At 45.0% G+C, this 20,812-nt stretch overlaps 1 protein-coding gene across 1 annotated transcript in view; it reads left to right on the top strand.

Annotated features, from left to right (window-relative positions):
• BFSP2 (beaded filament structural protein 2) overlaps window positions 1–12,958 on the top strand; it is a 54,038-nt gene extending 41,080 nt beyond the window's left edge. The window contains exons 5-6 of the mRNA XM_063113499.1: window positions 8,793–8,924; window positions 12,734–12,958. Coding sequence (XP_062969569.1) covers window positions 8,793–8,924; window positions 12,734–12,958 — 357 coding nt within the window. The remainder of the gene's footprint in view (window positions 1–8,792; window positions 8,925–12,733) is intronic.
• Window positions 12,959–20,812: the final 7,854 nt, after the last annotated feature.

The following is a 20,812-nucleotide window of genomic DNA, read 5'->3' as shown; positions in this document are numbered from 1 at the left end:
ATATCAGCTTGATTGATCAAATCATTGGCCATTGGTGATTAAGTCCATCTCCAGTCCCTCTGCTCTCCCTGAAGGTTGGGGGTTGGGGCTGAAAGTTCCAACCCTCTAATCACATGGTTGGTTCCCCTGGCAACAGCCTCTCCATCCTTAGGGGCTTTCCAAAAAAGTTATCTCATTAATATAAACTCAGTTGAAAAGGGCTTTTTATGAATAACAAAAAGAGCTCCTTTCACCTTTATCACTCTAGAGCTATTTCGGGAGCCAGGGACAAAACCCAAATATTGTAATAATGGAAGATGCTCCTATGGCTTTTGTCTAAGGACATTGCAAAGGTTTTTGGAACTCTGGCCAGAGCCAGGGATGAAGGCCACATCACAATACCACACCATGGAATACATTCCTCAGTCTGCAACCAATAGACCCTATAACGGCCTCCATGGGAAATTACTAAAGGGCCTGCTATCATTCAGTTGCTTCCTAGGATTCACATGCTGAGATGTTTCCCTTCAGCAGAGGTACAAACAAAACAAAAGAATCCTGATTGCAAGTATGGTCTGCCCCGACCTTGGCCATATTCAAATTTTTCGGTGCCCTTCTTCCCTAAAATGTCTGTGGAACTTGTGGACTCGTTGAGATCACCCATCAGTCATAGTTAAAAGACCTAAAATTCAGACATAAAATTGATAACCTGGGGAGGATACTTATACTGGCTGGACCTTTGACATCCCTTCTGTCATTCAATTGTTATTCCCATTTACAGAAGTATTTACTGCTACCGGAAAGGAAGGAACGCAGCTGTTTGCTCCTTCGAGGCCAGCAGAAAGCATCACCCTTTTAAGCCTTTAATCGGGTGAAGTCAGGCCCACCCAGACACTCCCCTTTGACCAACTCAAAATTAGCTGATTTGGAACTGTAATTACATTTGCACAATCCTTTGCCCTTGTCCTATACCATAACCTAATTATGGGCGTAACAGCAGAGGGCAGAGGTCATGGAGGCCTCTTAGACTTCTGCCTGCCACCCTGGGCCCCCCAGCAAGCCAGCGGAGGACTGCAACTATTCCTCCCTAACCTCCCGCCGTCTTGCCTGCTCTGCCAGGAGGACGGCTCTGCGTCAGCCTCCGTCCTCCAGGGGAGTACACAAGTCCTCTCTTCCTGGTCCAGTTTCTCGGCCCATGCACTGTGAGGTCTTTGCTCCCTCCCAGGCCTGGTCTGCATCTGCTTCTAGCAAGACAGGCTCTGCTTTGCCTTCTGAGCCTCCTCCCTGAGATGCTCCTTCCCAGAAGCCTCTTCTCTGTCCCTGACTCACTGCAGCCGGATGGTGTGTACAATAACCAAAGGCTTATTCAACTACCAGCACAAGAGAGAACTCAGTCCCTTTTACAGTCCCTAGGGGCCAGGAAATCCATGACAAATGGATGACTCCCAAGCTGTCTCTCTGACGCTTGCCCCAGTTGGTTTGAGGCATCTGCGGTCGGAGACTTTATCTGGGCTATGACAGTCACGGCTGACACAGTCAGGATGACACATTGTGGGAGCTATTAAGAATGAAGGGAGGTGAACCGATTGAAATGCATTGTGAGGTTTGTGGTTGTTGACAGTCTTATTGCTGGAAAAGACATTGGAGATTGTCTAGAGTAGCGCCATCTAATAGAAATTTCTGCAATGATAGAAATATTCTGTGATCTGCACAGCAATCCAGCATGGTAGCTACTGGCCACATGTGGTTATGCAGCACTTGAAATGTGGCTGAGGAACTGAATTTTTTATTTTATCTAATTTCATTTAATTTTTATTTAAGTAGCTACATATGACTAGTGGCTACTATATTAGACAGCATAAATCTAGATTTACCCATGAGGAGCCTAGAAACCTTAGATAACATATCTCTGTGTCATCCATATTCACAAACAGTAATTTTCCCTGGAAAGGCAAATATTTTATATAGGCTGCTCTGTCTATGCCGGATTTCATACACATTTTTCTTTGTGTGTACTATCCGATCATTATCTTTTGCCCATTTTTATTAGGTTTTGGGCTTTTTATTACTGGTTTGTAACGGCTTTTGGTATATTAGAGAAATTAGTCCTTTCTGTGTGATATCAGATGCATATATATTCTCAGTTTATCACTTATCTTTTTACTTAATTTATGGTTGTTCCAGCGAGGTTTCAAAAAATATAGTTAGGCTTCATATCCCCACACTGGCCAGCTAGCCAAAATAAAAATAAAAATACTGTTAGCCAATGAGGAAGGGTTACTGAAGGAGCCAGGTGGGCCAGTACTTACTTGGTTTGCGCAGTTTGTACGTTACGGCTGCTGTAGCTGGGGACGGACTGGAGAGGATCGGAGTAGTTTTCAAAAGGGAAAATAAAAGACTGCCTCATTGAGGGAGGTACTGCCTATCCTTTGCCTGTTCTTTACTTAAGACAACTCACAGGTATTGTAGAGGGCACTCTTGGGCCCCCATCTCCATACTGTTTTCAAATCCTCAACCGGTCAACAACCAGTATCAGAGTCACTATATTTAAAGGGGATCGCCCTACATTGCAACTTCCTTCTCACCTCTCCTACCAAGGAATCTCCGCTCACTTATTCATTCAAAATCCATTTGTCAAGCACAGCCCAGGTGCAAGGCCCTGCCTTGGTGCTGTGGACACAGAGCCCCTGGCTTCAAAAAAATACTCCTCCTTGGCTACCTGATTCTACTGATCTCAAAGCTCACGTTAGATATTTTTAAAGAAACCTTTCCCATAAAAAGTAGAGGGACCCTATTTCTAAAATAGGAGATTTGCAAAGATGAAACAACCCAAATCCTTGAGAAATTAAGGTAGCATGGTTCATATTTTACGCTTAGTAATCTCCTAGAATAAGACAAAGAAGAGGAGTTCCTTCTTCTTTGAAACAGGATGATCTCAATAAACCAGAACAAAAATACTATAATTTAGACTCTCCAATAATTACTTTAAGAGGAAAAATCTGTTTTCTCCTCAGCATTAGACTCATTGTTGAGCCTCTTCTGCTGCTCTTATCAATAGGGTGTGCTCGCTTACGACCACAGACAGCAGCAGGACCACAAATCCATTTGCTCATCTGTGTTTCCTTTGGCAGCTCGGCCAGAGGCTGGGAATTGGTCCTACACCCAAAAGAGAGCAGCCGGGCAGTTCTTGTGTAAACTCGAGGAGAAACTTGGCCGAACTTCTCCAGGCCAGCTATTCTGCCAGTGTTGAAGTCTCACCGGGTGAGGCGTGTGTTTTTCTCATTCCTGCTAAAGAGAACCCATGTCACTGGTGCAGACTGGATGGCATCCAGCCTTCTCCCAGATAAATCCTACATCTGGCCAGGGGAGGCCAAGGGTGTGTGCGCTGCCTGTCAAAAGCTATCCTTAGCTGAATAACATCTGTTACTGCATGACTGTAAACTGACTTACAACTGTCACAGTGATAATAGCTGATCCTCCTGATGAAAAGGAGATTGATCTAATTCCATTCCTGGTAGATCCTCTTCTTCTCCCCTAGTCCCTGGCATGTGCCTGACCCACGTTGTAGACCTTCAATAAATATTGCTGAGTATGTCATAGGTGTAAAAAGCCATGTCAGGTCCCTAGGGGAGACAGAGGGAGTATGAAGTTGTCCCTGCATACAAGGTACCTGCAGTCTAGCGTGGCTGGAAGGCCACTCTTCCACAGGCAGAATGAGACGTGCCTTGAAGGCAGTGCCAGCCAAGCTTTGTGAGCACTTACCGAGTGCCAGACACTGTCCTAAGCACCTGGCAGGTATGTTCTCGTTCCGTCTTCCCAACATGAGAAAGGTATTATGATTTTAGCCACTTTACAGAGGAGGAAACTGAGGCACAGAGAGGTTAGGAAACTTGCCCCAAATCACCCACTTAAAAAGTGGCAGAGCTGGGATTCAAACCACACATTCTGACTGCAGAGCCGACACTCAACTGCTAGGCTGAACTGGACAGATCACATTGGAGGGGGACCTTGATTCATTTTCTTTTTTTAAGAATAAAGGAACATCCTGTAGAATGTGAGGTTTGGGAGGCCTTTGTCCCGAGGGACTAAAGGTTATGTCAGGCTTCTGTCAGGATCTTTTCAAACCAAGGTTCTGTGCCCTCCTTGTGTGATAAAATTCTTCTGATTCAAGATCGGGAACCCCTGTGTCCCCAAGAGCCCAGTGCATTCCCTCTCTCCATGATAGTGAGCACAATGAGGCTAATATGATCTCACGAAATCTGAAAAGTGCTTAAGAGCCAAGGCAGGGAGCTGTATACTCTGCGGCAGAACAATGTTGTTATAAAACGGTTCGTTGTTCTCCAGCTGCAAAAACCAGGGAGCTCTAATGACTTGCTTAAACCTGCACGGCAGCTGCTTAGGGCAAGGCAGGAGACACATTCCCACCCCTGAACGCTCACCTGGTTCCATGATCTGCTAAGAATGCACCTGCTATTTCTAACATCAGGGAGCACCGTCACTCTCTGTCCACACTCTGCCTCCTCCTAACCGCTCACCGTCCCTCCCGCTACAAGGTGGCATTTCTTCCAATTCCAGGTCATTGCCAAGGGTGTTTTTAGGAATGGCAATCAGCAAAGTGGGTCGGGTGTGGAGATAGCTCTTTTTCGCTCCCTCCTCCTGTCCCACCATCTATATCTCCAATAAACAGACTCTTAGATACTTAATTATGACCTAAAAGCATCCTGCTTTTCTTCTCTCTTTTTTTTCCTTCACATGCAATAACATGCATATTTAATTTAAGATTTTTGAAATTTGAAAATCTTTATCATATTTCAAGATATCCACACGTTCTCCTGCCCTAGAAATATAATGTAGATGGAGTGCAGATATGAGCAGCTCAGCTCCTACCTAGTGGAGCCAAGCTGGTTTCAAAGCCTTATTTTAGTTTCATTACATACCCCAGCAACTGCACCCAGCAATGGAACATAGTCCTACCTTCCTGTCCTCAAGGTCTAGGGTCACACACCTGCTATTTGGTCATGAGGAGAAATCTGGAGGCATTGGATTGAAATGGAAACAGAAACAGAGTTATTATAACAACCAGAAAGCATAAATCTAAAAAACCATTGGAGAAGAATGTGTAATCCTTTTAGGTGTGTTAAAGCAATTAACTGGCAAGTATCACTTGTAGTAAGATGATTTGAAAAGGCATGGGACACGGTATTAAATGACATTGAAACTCATAGTGATCAAATTCATTTCTTTTTCTCTTTTAATTTTAATTAAACTAGGAGAAAGTCTATGGTGCTGGCAGGTCTTTCACACCTGTGCTATCCTTATTAATCTCACCTTTCAGCAGAGAGAAAGCAGTCTTTGGGACTTGGCAGCTTAGAAGGCAATGGTTGCTAGAATTTAATAACATTGGTTTGTTATAATTTTATTAATTTCTTAGTTATCTTCTGTCTATGGCAAGTGATATTGTCTTATTAGATTCTGTAGCAGTCTAGAACTTTGCTTCCATGGACCAGACATCACCCGGGAGTTGGAAATGCAGACACCTGGGCCCCCCTCAAGGTCTCCTGCATTTTCACAAGATCCCCAGATGATGCTGATGCACATTGAAGTTTGAGAACTAACCTACAGTTTCCATTTTAAACATATTTATTTATGAAGAAAAAGTGAATTAGTTTAAATAAAAATAGCATGAATTAGTACTCAGTGTGAAAAACCATGCTGGTGATCCAAGAATGTTTAGGAAACACTTGGGTGCAGTATTTCTGCTAATGAAACTCAGACATGGGGTTTCATCCCTCTGAAGACCAGTGAGTACCACTGAAGCCATTCACTGGGTTGAGAAAAGGGACAGATCTCATGGGGGACTGTGGCTGTGGCCTTGGCCAGCAGCTTTATACCAGACCTGTCCACCGAGGCTTTGAAACCTGCTCTCCACGGGACTAGGCTGCCCCTCATTCCCTGGCTTTTCACGGTGTGATGGTAAAAGTTTCACAGCTGCTGTCTGGGAAAAATGTATGGTCTGTGTGTATGTGCCAGTCAAATTCACAGTACCACTTAAGGGTAATGTAACAATTTCTGTTGATTTTTTTTATTTACATAATTTTAGTAATAACATAAATTTTAAGATAAAATACTTTACTATTTCAATTACACCTATAGCTTCAGTGTTACTTGCTATTTCTTGCAAAATCCACCAACCATTTTTACAATTCTATCATCAACAATAGTGTCACAAAGTCAGACTACAAAAAATGCTTGATTACTAATTTCTGATTAAGCAAAAAGTCACTCACATCATTGATGAAGGAAAATTGTTTTTGTTGACCTTAATGAGCTCATTCATCAATGATGTTAGTAACTGATGAATCAGATAATAGTTTTTAAATATTGGAAGAATATTTTCTCTCTTTTTTGTACTATTCACAATGCAACAACTACAGACACAACATACTTTTAAGTTTAATCTGCATTATTAACACTTTTGCATCCCTTGCTTAAGTCTAGACAATCAACAAAACAATAAGCCAATCACTGATTTGTAGTGTTTGCCAATTTCCATGGTGTAAATGCTCTCACTATGACTAATTTCAGACTACTAGCCTGATGTAAATGAGTGCAGAGTTGGGAAGCGATGTCTAGTGGCACACTATTCATTATATGCTATTTCCACCACACACATACCATAGATGTAAGTAACCTCAACAGCATAGACAATGATAAAATAACTAATAAATGATGTGTTTTAAGTACTTATCATTTTAATATAATGTATTATAAGGTGATATAATTTAATTTTCTTTTTCTTTTTTTGATATAATTTAATTTTCAATGGTGGCTATTTTTAACAACCAGCTTACAAAATTCCTGAAAATTTAACAGTCAGCTCCTGTGAGCTGTGAGGAGCCAGCTCCACCTTGGCGCTGCTCCTGGCCCCTCTGTGTAGCTACCTTGCCTGGCTCTATTTGCATTCCAGGACACCCCCTCTGCTGCCTCCCTCCCACCCACATAGCCCATCTGGCCAGGACCCCAGCTCCAAGAGAGAGAAAAAATTGGAGTACTGATCACAAGGAGAACTTGGAAAATAAGAGGAATACTTCAGAGTGACCCACCTAAATTTGGAGGAAGATACTTCCAATTTCAGGGGCCTTAAACTGATGGATCAGTGGAGGTGGCAGCATGAAACACTGGCTAAGAGAACAGCTCTGGGGTCTTCTGCTGAGCTTGAATCCTTTTTCTGTCCTCATAGGTCACATGATCTTGAGCAAATAACTCAATCTTTCTGTGCCTCAGTTTTTTCATGTAAAATGCGGATAACAATGACATTGCTTCGTAGGGTTGTAAGGGTTAAGTGAGATAATGAACTTAAAGCTGTTAACATGGTGCTCAGCACAGAGTAAGTGCCTGATACATATTAATTATTTTAGTAGTATTCAACTCAGCAACTGTTACTTTTCACATATAGAAAATATATAAGACCAACCTTTTCATACTTTTAAGCTTCTAAAAGCTTCCACATGAACAAACTGAGGGAAGCCCCATAGTGACCCGGGGAGGGTGTCATCTTCTTATTTCTCCACTCACTGTCCTCTGCATTCTGTGGGTGGGGGCTGAGGCTGAGAGGCCAAATGATGGCCCAGGGACACCCGGACATGGGCCGGGTGGGCACTGGCTTTGTTCTCCTCCAGCTGCTCCCAAGCCTTCAGCGGTCACTCCCTGGAGCTCTTGACAGCCTCCAAGCAGCAGGAACTACTACTGAGATGTGAGCCTCCTGAGTTGGGGTTTCTTAGACAGTGGACTTGCATTATTCCATAAATAAGTATCATATGTGGTAAAAATGGTAATTCCAGAAAGCCAGTAACCTAGGAGAAGAAGCAGCTTTTCTCCTACATCATTGACAATTCCATCAGAACGCACTGAAGAAGATGAGCGTGAGCTCTCATTTTTTACCTTGTCCCTACATGGGGAGGAATCAGAATCTGTCCAGCTTGCTCTGGACAGAAGTTTCAAAATGCAGACCTTCCTCTTGTATTCCACTTGTGGCTAGACTGGTTTTTACAAGGAAACAGGGACTATCAGGTTGGCAGAGATCAGGTTGGATAACTCCTTGGTGGAGGAAGGTTTGGGGCAACTGGCACCATCTTACAGGGGTTATGAATCTCTGAGGGGCAATCAGGCAACATTCACCAAGATTACAAATATATACCCTTTTAAATCCGCAGTTCTACTACAGGATTTACCCCTCAAAGACTCCCTTGTGTGCAAAATGAGGGCTGTAAGGTTACTCTTTGTACCACCATTTGTGATGGAAAAGACTGGAAACAATGGAAGTGTCCATCAGCAGGGATTTCCAAATAAATTACATGACTTCCAAACAAGGCAATACGGGGCAGCCACTGAAAAGAATGTACTCAATCTTTATATACTGATATAGAATAATTTCTAAGATATATTAAGTACCAAAGCAAGGGGGGATTATACATATTTATTTATAAATATACAAAATATTTCTGGAAGGAGGTATAAGAAACTGGAAATAGGAGAAATGGGTAATTAGGGCCCAGGGAGAAAAGGAGACTTCCTACTATATATTCTTTAGGAAATCTTTTGAATTTTATTTCATTTGCAGGCATTCCATGTTCAAACTAAATAAATTTTGTATACATGTTGGTGAGGGGGACTGTAGAGAAGGGGGACTTTAGCATCTGGCACTATGCTTCCTCTCGTTAGAGGCAGTGCAGTGGCAATTAGAAGGGCTGAGAAGGAAGGACAGGCTGCAACTTGCTTCGTCCCTGCTCACACTGGGACCTGACTCTCCACAGCAACAGGCAGAGGTGGCCCGCATGGCCCAGACCCAGGAAGAGAAGCTGGCTGCTGCCCTCAGGGTGGAGTTACACAACACGTCGTGCCAAGTCCAGAGCCTCCAGGCTGAGACGGAATCCTTGCGGGCCCTGGTGAGTGGGCCAAGCAGGGCCCTGGAATTTCTCATGTTAATTTTAACTCTCCCCTGTCAAATGCTACTCGTACAGGTCATAGTTTGCAAGGGATTCCCATCTCACAGCATATGAGTTTTGAGGCCTGAAATGGCTCTGACTCTCAAGGATCATGTGGTAGATGCTGTAGAGCCCTCCGAAGACATCCTTTCCAGGCGGCTGCCGTGAATGTCGGCTGCTAATACCCACAGCTGCTCCTTTTCTGCTGCCCCGCTTCGCCAAAGAACTGCCCTTGGCCAAACAGAAGACACCTGGCCAGAGAGGTTAGCAGCCCCAGCCCAGCCCTCAGCTAGTGACTGACCGACAGGGGGCTTGAAAGCCCAGCGCACTTGCTTCAAAGTGGAATGGTGTAAGTCCCACGCCAGAGCTCTGCATGGGTCAGGCTGCAGCCAGATTCCAGCCAAGGCCACATCCTTGCTTAGCACCTTCCCTGTCCTGTCCTGCCGCCCTCACTCCCCCTTGGCCTAAGCACAATCCCTTAATTATTCACAAGCTTCAGTATCCCTGTCTCAGGCTCTGCTTCTGGAGACCCCAACCTAAGACACCTATTAAGCTCCTCAGACTCACTAACATTATTAAAGTAATTATTAATAATGCAGCAATTTACCCTCAGATCTCTGGGATGGACTGAGGTTCTATTAGGGTGTCGAGCACAGCTCCTCCTAAATGCCCCTCCATGGGGTCATTTGTAGTGCTCTCACCACAGCTCTGCTGGTGCAAATTGGAGTGTATGAAGAGGTTGCTCCATGTAATCCTTGTGCATCTGGGATGGTCTGCGGTCCAGTGAGGCCCATGATAGGATCTGGGTCAGGGCAAGAGGATGAGAGGAAAGGATCTGAGGGGAGAAAAATCAAGGGTCAGAAGGGCTCAGCTCTTCCATTTATCTCTTGTGTAAATGGGCAAATCCTAAGACCACTTTCCTCTTCTGCAAATAGGGGTGGCAGTCACAATCATCCCACTTCTCAGTGTCTCTGTGAGATCCAGTGAGAGGATGCATGCGAGCACGCTCTTCTTACCATCAGCATCACTTTTTCTTATGTTCTGGGCCCCGTACCACATGCTTTGGGGACATAAAACTAACTAGACATGGTCTTTGTCCCCAAGGAGTTAATGTGACTTCTGTGGAGGAGCTGTTAGAACCCCAGGAACCAGAGGGCTCTGGATGGGAGGGGGTCACACAACATGGAGCATCTGTAAGAGAACCACGCAGCCTCTCTTCCTGCCAGAATGTCAGGGACTTAGGTGGGGAAGCTGGACTTGGACTCTGAGTGGGATGGAAGACACACGGGACCTTTGACTGCCCCTTGGGCAGTGGGTCCTAAGTCACCGAGGAAAAAACCTCAGGCCACATAGAGAACTTTCCTCACACATGGAGCAAAAACTGCAGATAGATGATCCAACCATGATTCTATGAAGGGTTTTTCCAAATCACAGGTGTTACAGATCCAATGTCAACAACTACTGCTCACAAACTAAGCAATTTCCTGCGTGAACAAAGGGAGAAAACTCAGAGAGGTTGGAACGAATGTTTCTCAAAGTCCAGGTGACGTTTTCTTCATCCTCATTGCTGTAGAGGGGCTTTCAGATCCCACCAGTCAATGAACAGCCCTAGGCCAGATAGCGGTCTAGATTTATTTTCTAGTGATCCCATTTTCCCTCTATAAATATACGTACAATGGGAATCTGACTCAACATTCTCATATCCTATGGAATAAAGATCTAAATAAGATAATAGGGAGATTCCTGCTTAACAGCAGCCATGAATCCAAATGGCGTCGTGACCAAGAATCTTCCATTTCAGCCACAGTGGTCAAAAGGGTCAAAAATCTTCTGGAGGGCTGGATACAGAAACTTGTTTTATCGAGATTTGACTCAACCCAATTTAGAAAGATATTTATGTATGTGTTATATAAAAAAGCCATATGCTAAATTATAGGTCCACCATAATTAATACTATTAAAAAATGTTAAATAGATGCACACCGTTTTGAAAAGGTGTTTATTAATCAACAATACAGTTTTCAGGGCACGGTATATGGTGCAAAGAAAGAGGTTTCCAGTCTCATGAGGAGACAGATAGGTAGGGCGAGCAGTGTAACCATAATACAAGTCTGTCATCTAGAGCAACCTACACATACCAAGCACTACTCTGTGCCAGGCCCTGTCTTGTGCACTGGGGTTACAGTGACTTGGTTCCTTCCTTCAAGGAACTCACCATCCAGTGGAAGAGACACGCCCCTAAGAAAGCTTAATTCACTCTGGTAAGTTCAAGGGCATACATGTGCTTGGGTAGCCACAGAAACACAGAGGGGCCCCTAACCCAGCTTGGAGGGGAGGAGGAGTGTCAAGGATGGCTTTCAAGGTGACCCCCGAGCCACTTGGACTTGGGGATGAGTAGAAGTGAGCCTGATGAGGATACTGGAAGGGATGAGGAGGAAGGTGCAGGTGCGGGAAACAGCACGGACCCAATGAAGTCCAAGACTAGAAGTACTGATGCTGCCGTCAAGTGGGGGTGGGAGTGAAGATGGAACACTACTGGGCCTGTTGTGTGTGCCATGTCAGGGGACCTGGGGAGCTACCGAAGGGTTTTAAGCAGAGGACATACAAGCCCGGATTTGGGTTTTAGACAGAGTACTGTGGCTGCTGTGTGGGGAACTCAGGAAAAGGAGGAACTAGAGGCAGGGAGATGAGCAGGAGGTCACTGAGGTGACCCCAAGGTGAGAGGTGACAAGCGTCCAATCCCAGGCCATGGTGGCTAGAGAGGAGAGCAGGGCACAAATTTGAAAACTTCTCAGGAAGTACAAGAGGCAGGATTCAGAATATAAAGAGGCTGTGATGACTGCAGAAGGGAAGGAAAGGGAAAGAAGGAGCGCAGGGACACGTCCTTCCCCAGTTCTAGCTCACGTGGGTCCACCGCTGAAGCACAGAAGAGGACGGGCCAGCAGGCCCAGAAGGCGGCCAGGGGCTCCATTCTCAACACCTTGATTTGAGGTCTGAGTATATATTTCCAGTAACAAGTTCAGCAGCAGGTCCATGGCCACCGGGGGAGAGGTCTGTGCTGGCAGCACCGGTGCAAGCATCATTAGCCTCGCGACGACCAGTAGCGTCATGAGTGTTGGTGGAGACCAACCAGCGCAGAGCCAGCACGCACAGCTCAGACAGAAACCGGCTCAGGGCCGGCCGGAGGGGACCCACAGTGAAAGGTCAGCAGAGGGAGAGGGATTAGCAGAGATGAGCTACTAAAACACTAAAGGGAAAATGCTGAGTACGTAAAGGCGGGAGACCGCCGTTCCAGCTGTAGTGGTCTGGGAAAGTGCTGGAGGAGACAGCGTCTCAGCCAAACACAGACGGGTTTCAGCAATGGACGGGAGAGAGCTCCCCAGAGGGGAAGAAGTCATGAGAAAGGCCCAGGGCAGCCCAGGAGAGCCAGATACTTTGAAGAAACACCTGCAGACTGCCTCTGCGTGCCTCCCACTCCTCTCCCCGCCCCCTTCCTTCCTTTCCTCTCCCACCCTCCCTCCCATCAAAAACGTCACTGAATCAGACTAAACCAGAGACTCACCCCCTGAGGAGGATTCCTTATCTCCCCCACCCCCCAGCCACGTAAGACTGGCCCCCATCAGTACCCATAACTGGCAAGGTCACTGTCCCTGTCCCGAGAGGAAAGGGCAGACCAGGCTCAGCGCAGCCCTGCCCACTGCTCTGCACACCTCCGTCTTCACAGTCCGGCCCATCGGTCTTGGGTTTGGACCAAGTTCGTTTTTTCTCCAGAAACGAGGTCTGGAAAACACCTTGCACGATGCCAAGCACTGGCATGACATGGAGCTCCAGAACCTGGGCGCGGTGGTGAGCAGGCTGGAGGCCGAGCTCAGCGAGATCCGCGCCGAGGCCGAGCAGCAGCAGCAGGAGCGCGCGCATCTGCTGGCGCGCAAGGGCCAGCTGCAGAAGGACGTCGCCTCCTACCACGCCCTGCTGGACAGGGAGGAGAGCGGGTAGGCCCCAGCCCTCTCTAGTTGTAAAGGAATGCATTTTCATAGGTTCTTAAATAATTGCTTTGTTCCAACACCAAGGTCAAGGTTCAGATCCTCATACCGGCCAGCTGCCAAAATAGTAATAACTTTTTTCCAAACACTGTAGAAGTAATTAAGATAAAAACGGAGAAATCACCCCAAAACCCCACCCCACCACCACCACGCACCCATTCCCACAGCCTAGTTGCATCCTTTCAGGATTTATCTACTTACCTATGAATAATATATATAGTCATATGCAAATATATGTTATATGTGTATATATACATATAAGTGCATATATTCATATACATATATACTCTCATATTCACAAATATACAAATCTAGGACACAGTAGCTGCTAAAAATGCTTCAGCTGCATGCAATAGAACCTAATGAATAGGGCTAAAAACCAGGGCTCCTGAAACATTATTGTGCACCCAAAACACCTGGGCATCTTTTTAAAATACAGTAGGTCTGGGGTGGAGCCCAAGATCCATCATTTCTAGAAAGCTCTCAAGTGATAACTATACTGCCGGTCCACGGACCACATTTTGAGTAGCAAGGACTGAAACTGTATTTACTTAAGATTCACAGAAATAGGTGATCTTGGCTGCTCAATGATTTCATTAAGGATCCAGGCTCTTTTCATCTTTCTAACATGCCATGATATGTTGACTTTTTGTCTTTGTCTTTGTCACCCCATGGTTGCCAAACGCCTGCCACAGTTCCAGACATGGCATCCTCATTCATGGCCAGAAGAAAGGGGAGAGAAAAGGCAGAAGCAAGCAGGTTTTTCCTTGAATGGCTCTCTCCTGTTACCAGTGAAGGGAAGCGTTTTGAGAAGGCCTCCAGGGGGCTTTCCCTTATACCTCATTGACCAGAACCTGCTCATGTGGCCATACCTACCTGCGAGGAATGCTGGAAAGCACCTCTTTAGCTTTTCCAGGCTTCATAGTGGAGGCAGACAAGCAGTCGAGATGGCAGGTTGGCCAGCCACAGTCTGCCATAATCACACACACACACATACATATGAATATATTAGTATATATGCAGTCTTTTTTAATAGAAATGGATTCCAGAAGCATATACATCAACCTTGGACTTAGCTTCCTTGCCAACTCTTTCCAGAAATCCATGCCTTTATTTTTTATCATAGTTCTGTATCTTCATGTTTTCCTCCAAGGTCCCTTCTGTGGCATACATTGAATAAGGAATAGCAGCTCTGAGAGACAACTTATCAGTCATATAGTTCAACCCCTCATGATTCAAGAGAGAATACAAAGGCCCAGAGCAGAAGAGGTTTTGTCCATGGCCACACAGGAGGTGGAGGCAGGTCTCTGGCTCTCTCAAACAGTGTGACATCTCTTTCTTCTGAAGGCAAAATGGCCACATGAAAGTGACCTAACCCCTCCCTCCTTTCCAATGGAAAACGTCATCCAGCTCCTTTCCACCTGTCTTTTTACTGGATCAATTTCTGTTGATTATGAAAGCCAGATATTCCTAACAAAGCTAATTTTTTCAAATACTTATGAATGTCTGAATACATACACAAAGTCATTTTAAATAAACACAAAGAGTACTGAGTTAGGCTGAATTTATCTCAAGGATATAAGTGTTCCATTTAGCAAGTGCTTGCTATGTGCCAGAACAGTCGTAAATTCTCTATCTTCCCCAAACCCTACCAGGACTAGGTCATTATCCCCATTTTACAGACAGGAAACAAGGCCTCAGAGAGCTGAAGTCATTTGCACAAGGTCTCACAGCTAACAACTATGGAGCAGGGGTTTAAAACCCCACACTGTCTTGTTCCAAAGACCAAATTTTTTCCCATGTGGTATCTGCCTTCCCCTTAATCCTACTGTGATATCTCTACCGATTTCTCTCATCTGTGCTTCTGACTCGTGTGCTTCTTTTCAGCTAATGGAGAAACTTCCTCTTTCCATAAAGAGAAGGCTCCCTGCCTCACCAGCCGCCCGGTGAAGCTGCTTGAGGAGCTTTCCCCTACGCTTCAGTTCCTGCTGGATTCCCTCGTTGATTCAGCTTGAGCAGAAAAGCTTCCTGGAAGTGCAGAGGGTCCTTCTGCTTTAATTTAAGTAGTCTGTAACTTCAGCAACCTCCTGTCCCTCTCCAATAAATGCTTTGTGTGCAGCTTCCACTTGCCACTTGTCTGACTCACTATAGAGTCGAGATGGGTATCACTTTACCTGCCTGGCCTTTGCTCGGGGAGCCATTCTTGAAGTCTCCTTGAGGGTGACACCATCTGCTTTGCCATCCAAGTGTCAGCTGCTCTTGAGTTTTCAACATAAAAGTGCAACTCGGGCAAAAGTTGTGCACAGGGCATACAGGACTGCCATAACTGGGGGCAAAACCAACACTCTTGCTGGAGAGGGGATTAGCATAGTGCTGTATTGCATGTATCATAATTACAGGTACCACAGAGTATTCAGACCTCTTTAATGTCCTCTGCATGCCATTTATGTGCAGACACACATTTCACTTGCTATTGACAGAGCACGTCTCAGTCAATTTAAAGGGAACTTCAGTTTAAGTCTGTGGGGGATTAATTAGGTTGAGATTGCTCACCCCACTCATAGCCTCAGAATTGTCTTTCAGGTCCTTTCCCCAGCCCTTTCAGGGCCCGGGCCAGCCAAATATAGTTCATGCATCTGCCACGTACACAGGCAAGACTCCCCTGCATTCTGATTAAAATTGAAAGCACCACCTGTGTCCTACCCCAGGCTCTCAGTGCCTCTAAAACCACAAGAACAACAAAAAAGCCCAGCCTTAATTTCTTAATTCTTCCCTCAAGCTTCTGTCGGTCTATCTGTCATGTAGAATTAGACCAAAACACCCAAGCTGAGTCTTTGTTCTTTGTTCTTTCTGCTAATCCAGACAGGATGATATATCCAAAATGGGCACATTTGAAGACCCCCATACCTGCAGCCAAGGCCAACACAACCAAAAGAAACCTTTTTTATCCTTAAGAAAGTATAAAAGAGAAGCAAGGCAAGACATGGAGTCTTCTGCTAGGAATTGCTCCAAGTGGTTTTCCTTTTTGGTCTGCAGGATCAGCGGAATTGTATTAACAGGTCACATGGGCAGAACAGCTATCTACAGTTTGCACAACACCTTTCCATAATTCAGTTTGTTGTCTGAGGCATGGAAATAGGCAAGTCACCACCTGATGCTACATTTCCTCAAAGCATCCATCTCCTCCGTAGCTGCCCACTAGGGGCTGCCTGTAATTGAACCACCTGGATACAAGGGCCCTGCCAGAAGACAGTGTGCAGCTGGCCTAGTTACGTTGGATGCATCAGGCACTGCAGTCTGTTTCTTTTCCTTTCTTGTTACTATTAATTTTTTGCCCCCCAGCCAAGACCTAAATCCCCAACTTAAACATAGCTGGAGGCTTGGAAGGTGAGGACCCCTAAAAGGTCAGCCATTCAAAGGAGGCACTTCTGTGTTTGAATGGCCAGAACCTGGAAGCCGTTTCAGCCATTAGAAGGAAGGAGAATGGATTTGCACACTCCCCTTAGTTTCCACCAGGCAACACTCTGTGCAGGGCCACACATACTCGGTTTCCTCTGCTCAAATCTCAAAGAGGAGCAGCTGCCGTAAATCATTCAGTTAATCACCTTTTGGCAGGGAGAGCCATGGCTGACCGGTGCTTCCAGTTCCCGGCACAGGCTCTTGCTGTTTCTAATGAGGCTGCATTAACAGGTATGAAAAGGCACTGCTGGCCCCCTGACTCTGCCAGGGCCTTATTTAAATCAGGCTTCCTCTCACAACATCCTGGTACAATTATACTTTGGCAGTGGCTCACTGACAGGTGGCAGGGAAAGCCACTGCTTGCATTGGTGTCCGGGATGGAGCATTTTTTCTGGAGCAGACCAGAGAAGGGATTCTGATGGGCTCCTCCCAGAGCACAGTCTAGCTCTGTTTCCATGCCAGGTGACTCCAAGGCCTCTGGCCTAGCTCCTGGACACAGCATGAACTCCCAATGAGATTGCTGGAACATCCATAGGCTTTCAGACCCAACATCTTTTATACAAAGGTTCTTAAATCTCACCTTCACGATCATCTATAACACTTCTTAGCATGCACTGATGCCTGGACATTTTGTTAGACTTTGTGGATACCAATAAAGAGAAGACACAGTTTCTGCTTTTGTGGGTTTACAACCTTGTTGGGGAGTCCAGATATGCACATTAAGGATCGACAAAGCAAAGGATAAGCAACGCAGGCAGAGCAGCACGTTACAGTTTATACAAACCCTTCATGTAATTCATTTTGTCATCTAAGGCATGAAAATAGACATCTAGGTCTGATCTCAGTTAGTTTTCAGCAAGATGATTCAGCAAGACCATTGAGCACACACTGTGCTGGTCTCTGATTACCTCTAAATACCCCACAGATATTCTTCTATAAACCTTTACATCATCTTGTTTTGAGAATGAAAATGGGTCTTTTGGGGGTCAAATCTAGAATCTTATCTGGGATTGTCAGATTAGTAAATAAAAATACAAGATGCTCAGTTTAATTTGGATTTCAGGTAAACAATGAATGACTTTTTACTATAAGTATGTCCCACATGTTGTATAAGACATACTTACACTAAAAAAATTTTCTGGCAGGTCTAATAATATCAGATGGGAACATTCCATACATCATATTACCCACATAGGTATCTGACCTTAAACAATATGTGAAGTGCTGCCCAGCATTTCCATGGGATGTCTCAACACCCAGACTGTGTCCTTACCCAATCTTGATTGGAAACTCAGTCTCTTGACACAAAAGCACAATCATGATCGAGAAATGAATCTGCTAGTTGAGTGAAGAAATAAAGCAAACTATTTTCTCAGCAGAAGTGACTGGTTTAATTGGATCATATAGACTGATTATTTTGAACAAAAGGGTGAGCAGGAACCGGAATAGATCCCAGCATAGATGTGCTATGCTGCGAGTTGACAGAAAGCCCAATTACCCCTGTCATGCCCAAGAGGAAATACTCCCTTTCCTCCCGCTCTTCCTGAGAGTGGAAGGTAATATACACCACAGGGAGTCTTGCTCAGCATAATTCTGGGATTGGACACAAAAGAGAGGTTGCATCTTAGCAGAAGGGCTTTGCAAAGTGGATGAGCAGCAAACTACTGAATTTCTTTGGACAAGTCATAGTTACTTTTTTGTTTTCGTTTTATTTACTTATTTCTTCTGCAGCTAAAGTTCTTTTTGATGGACAGGAAAAATGTATAAATGAGGTTCACAATTTTAAACAGAAAATACTACATGGGACACCTGACTAGGTAATTAGGACAAGTTGTTGCTAACTCTCTTGAAAATTAGCGGTGCTATGGTTACTCAGAGGAAAGCAAAAGGAGAGGAGACAGGAAGTCGATAGACTGGTGGGAGGTTCAGTCCTTCATCTGTTAGCTACCCCAGACCAGGAGAAAAGAGGCAAGAGACACATGTAACGTAATAAATTGTCCTGGGGAAGTGAAATAGTGCATTTACATGTTGTTTTGAGAATTCGGTCACCTGAGCAACCATCATGCTGAGTAGTGGAAAACTCCCTCCAACATTAAATCCTCATTCTCAATAAATATTCATGCAACCACTGTTACACATCAACATCATATTAAGTGCTAAGGGTATGGATATGTATAAAATGTGGACCTGAGGGCCGGCCCCGTGGCTCACTCGAGAGAGTGCGGCGCTGGGAGCACCGAGGCTGCGGGTTCGGCTCCTATATAGGGATGGCCGGTGCGCTCACTGGCTGAGCGTGGTGCGGACCACACCATGCTGAGGGTTGCAATCCCCTTGCTGGTCAAAAAAAAATAAAATAAAATAAAATGTGGACCTGCCTTCAAATAATCTAGGTGAGCACTGTCCAATAGAAAGAGAATGCAAGCTGCATACATGATTTTAAATTTTCTCATAGCCACCTTTTAAAAAGGGAAAAACAAACAGGTGGAACTAATTTTAATAATCCATTTTATTTATCTCAATGTATCCAAAATCCTATCATTATATCACGATTTAAAAATTATTTGAGGGATGGCCAGTTAGCTCAGCTTATCAGAGCACAGTGTTATAACACTAAGGTCAAGGGTTCAGATCCCCATACCAGCCAGATGCTCCCCACCCCCCAAAAAGAAATACTTGATCTGTAATTAGCTTTACTAAAGCTTATAGATGAAAAGGTAGATTCACATACTTAAGCTGTTCCAAACACACTTAAAAGTTTTCCAGTAACTGAATTTAGGACCAAAAACATTGTTTTCTTTTGACATCCATATTGACATAACTGGTTCATCTTTTTTTGGAGTTTATTTGACTTTGAAGCAAAAACAAGACAGTTTCAAAACCACACCTGTCTAAATTAAGTAAATTCACTAACTCAGTATTATTAACATCATGTTCAAGGAGATATTGCATGTACTGAAAATCAACTCTAAATTTATCATTATCGATTTCAAGCCTGGCCCTGGCGAACAAATGGAGCAAGAGCTGGCAAAAGCCACAGCTGTGCCCTTCATATGAAGTTGCTTGGAGGTGGCAGGGGAGAAGAGGGCCTTGGTGGCCCCCAGGCCAGCTAGACCACTAACAGGGTTCCTGTGGACCCACATAGGAGTGAGGGGCCACAGACAATAGAAAAAAGGAACCACTCAATGGCCAGTGAGTCATCGCAAGGGACTGGTGCATGGCCCATCCCATGTGAAGTGTTGGAAGTGAGGGCAGTGGGGAAGATGGGTCCACGGCAGGAACATTGGGGCACAGAACAGACAGCTGATCTGCCCTCCAATCAGCACAGAACCACTCAGTGGAGACTGGTCTGGAATATAGAACTGCAGGGGATGCAGTTTGCTGAAAAGACCCAGGCCCTGACCAGTTTCCACACAACCCAGCTATACCAGGCCTCTCAAGACCCAGAAGTGCTCCCAAGGTCAACAATTAAAACCTGAGCTGCACAAAAAGCCTTCCCAGAATCAGCAGCAAAGCCGCAATTTAGCTAAACCACAGGGCTCAAAGTGCTGGTTTCCACAGGAAGTTCCCCCATTTTAGAAGTAACCAAAGGACAACAAATTAGTTCCAGTGTAGAGTTTCAGTGGTGGGAATAGCGAATAATCTAATGCAGAAGTGAAAGAAAAAACAAAAAACCCACAGACCAGAGACAAAGTTCTGACATTAACCAGTAAAGATCTAACACCACCAAAGAATATCTACAAAACCTAGAAGGACCGAAAGCTCCCTGGGCTCCAAAGCTGGAATAGCAGGAGGGCCAAGGGCCTCAGCCATGCCCCCTGGACATCCACATCCAGCCCATGACGACCACCAAGCTGCCACCAGAAGTACCCCAGGCTCCCACGGTTGGGGGGGCTGAGGGCCTCAGCCACGTCCCCTGAAGTCCACATCTAGCCCAGCCATGACTGAGCTTCCACTGGAAGCCCCCCTGGGCTCCCCTGCCAGAATGGGGGGGTGCCACAGGCCTCGACCACACCCCTCTTTCCTCTTCCTCTCACCCTATCCCCCTTTCCCCTCCCCCTCCCCAACTGCCCCACATCTTAGAATGAAAAAAAAATAACAATAATAATAATAAATAAATAAATAAACTTTTTAAAGGGGGGAAATTAAATTTGTCATTTTCAAAATAACGCTTCTCAAATTTTTCTTATAAGCCTTACAGGACTAATATTTTACACTGCTTCAGTTTTAAAATTAAATTGTAAATTAATTAAAAGGAAATGACATTTAAAATTCAGTTCCTCAGTCACACTAGTCATATTTCAAGAGCTCAATAACCACAAGTGGCTAGTAGCTCCTGTACTGGACAGTA

The sequence above is a fragment of the Cynocephalus volans genome, chromosome 11 (genome assembly GCF_027409185.1).
Source record: "Cynocephalus volans isolate mCynVol1 chromosome 11, mCynVol1.pri, whole genome shotgun sequence".
NCBI lineage: Eukaryota > Metazoa > Chordata > Mammalia > Dermoptera > Cynocephalidae > Cynocephalus > Cynocephalus volans.
This window is presented reverse-complemented; position numbering and strand designations above follow the sequence as displayed.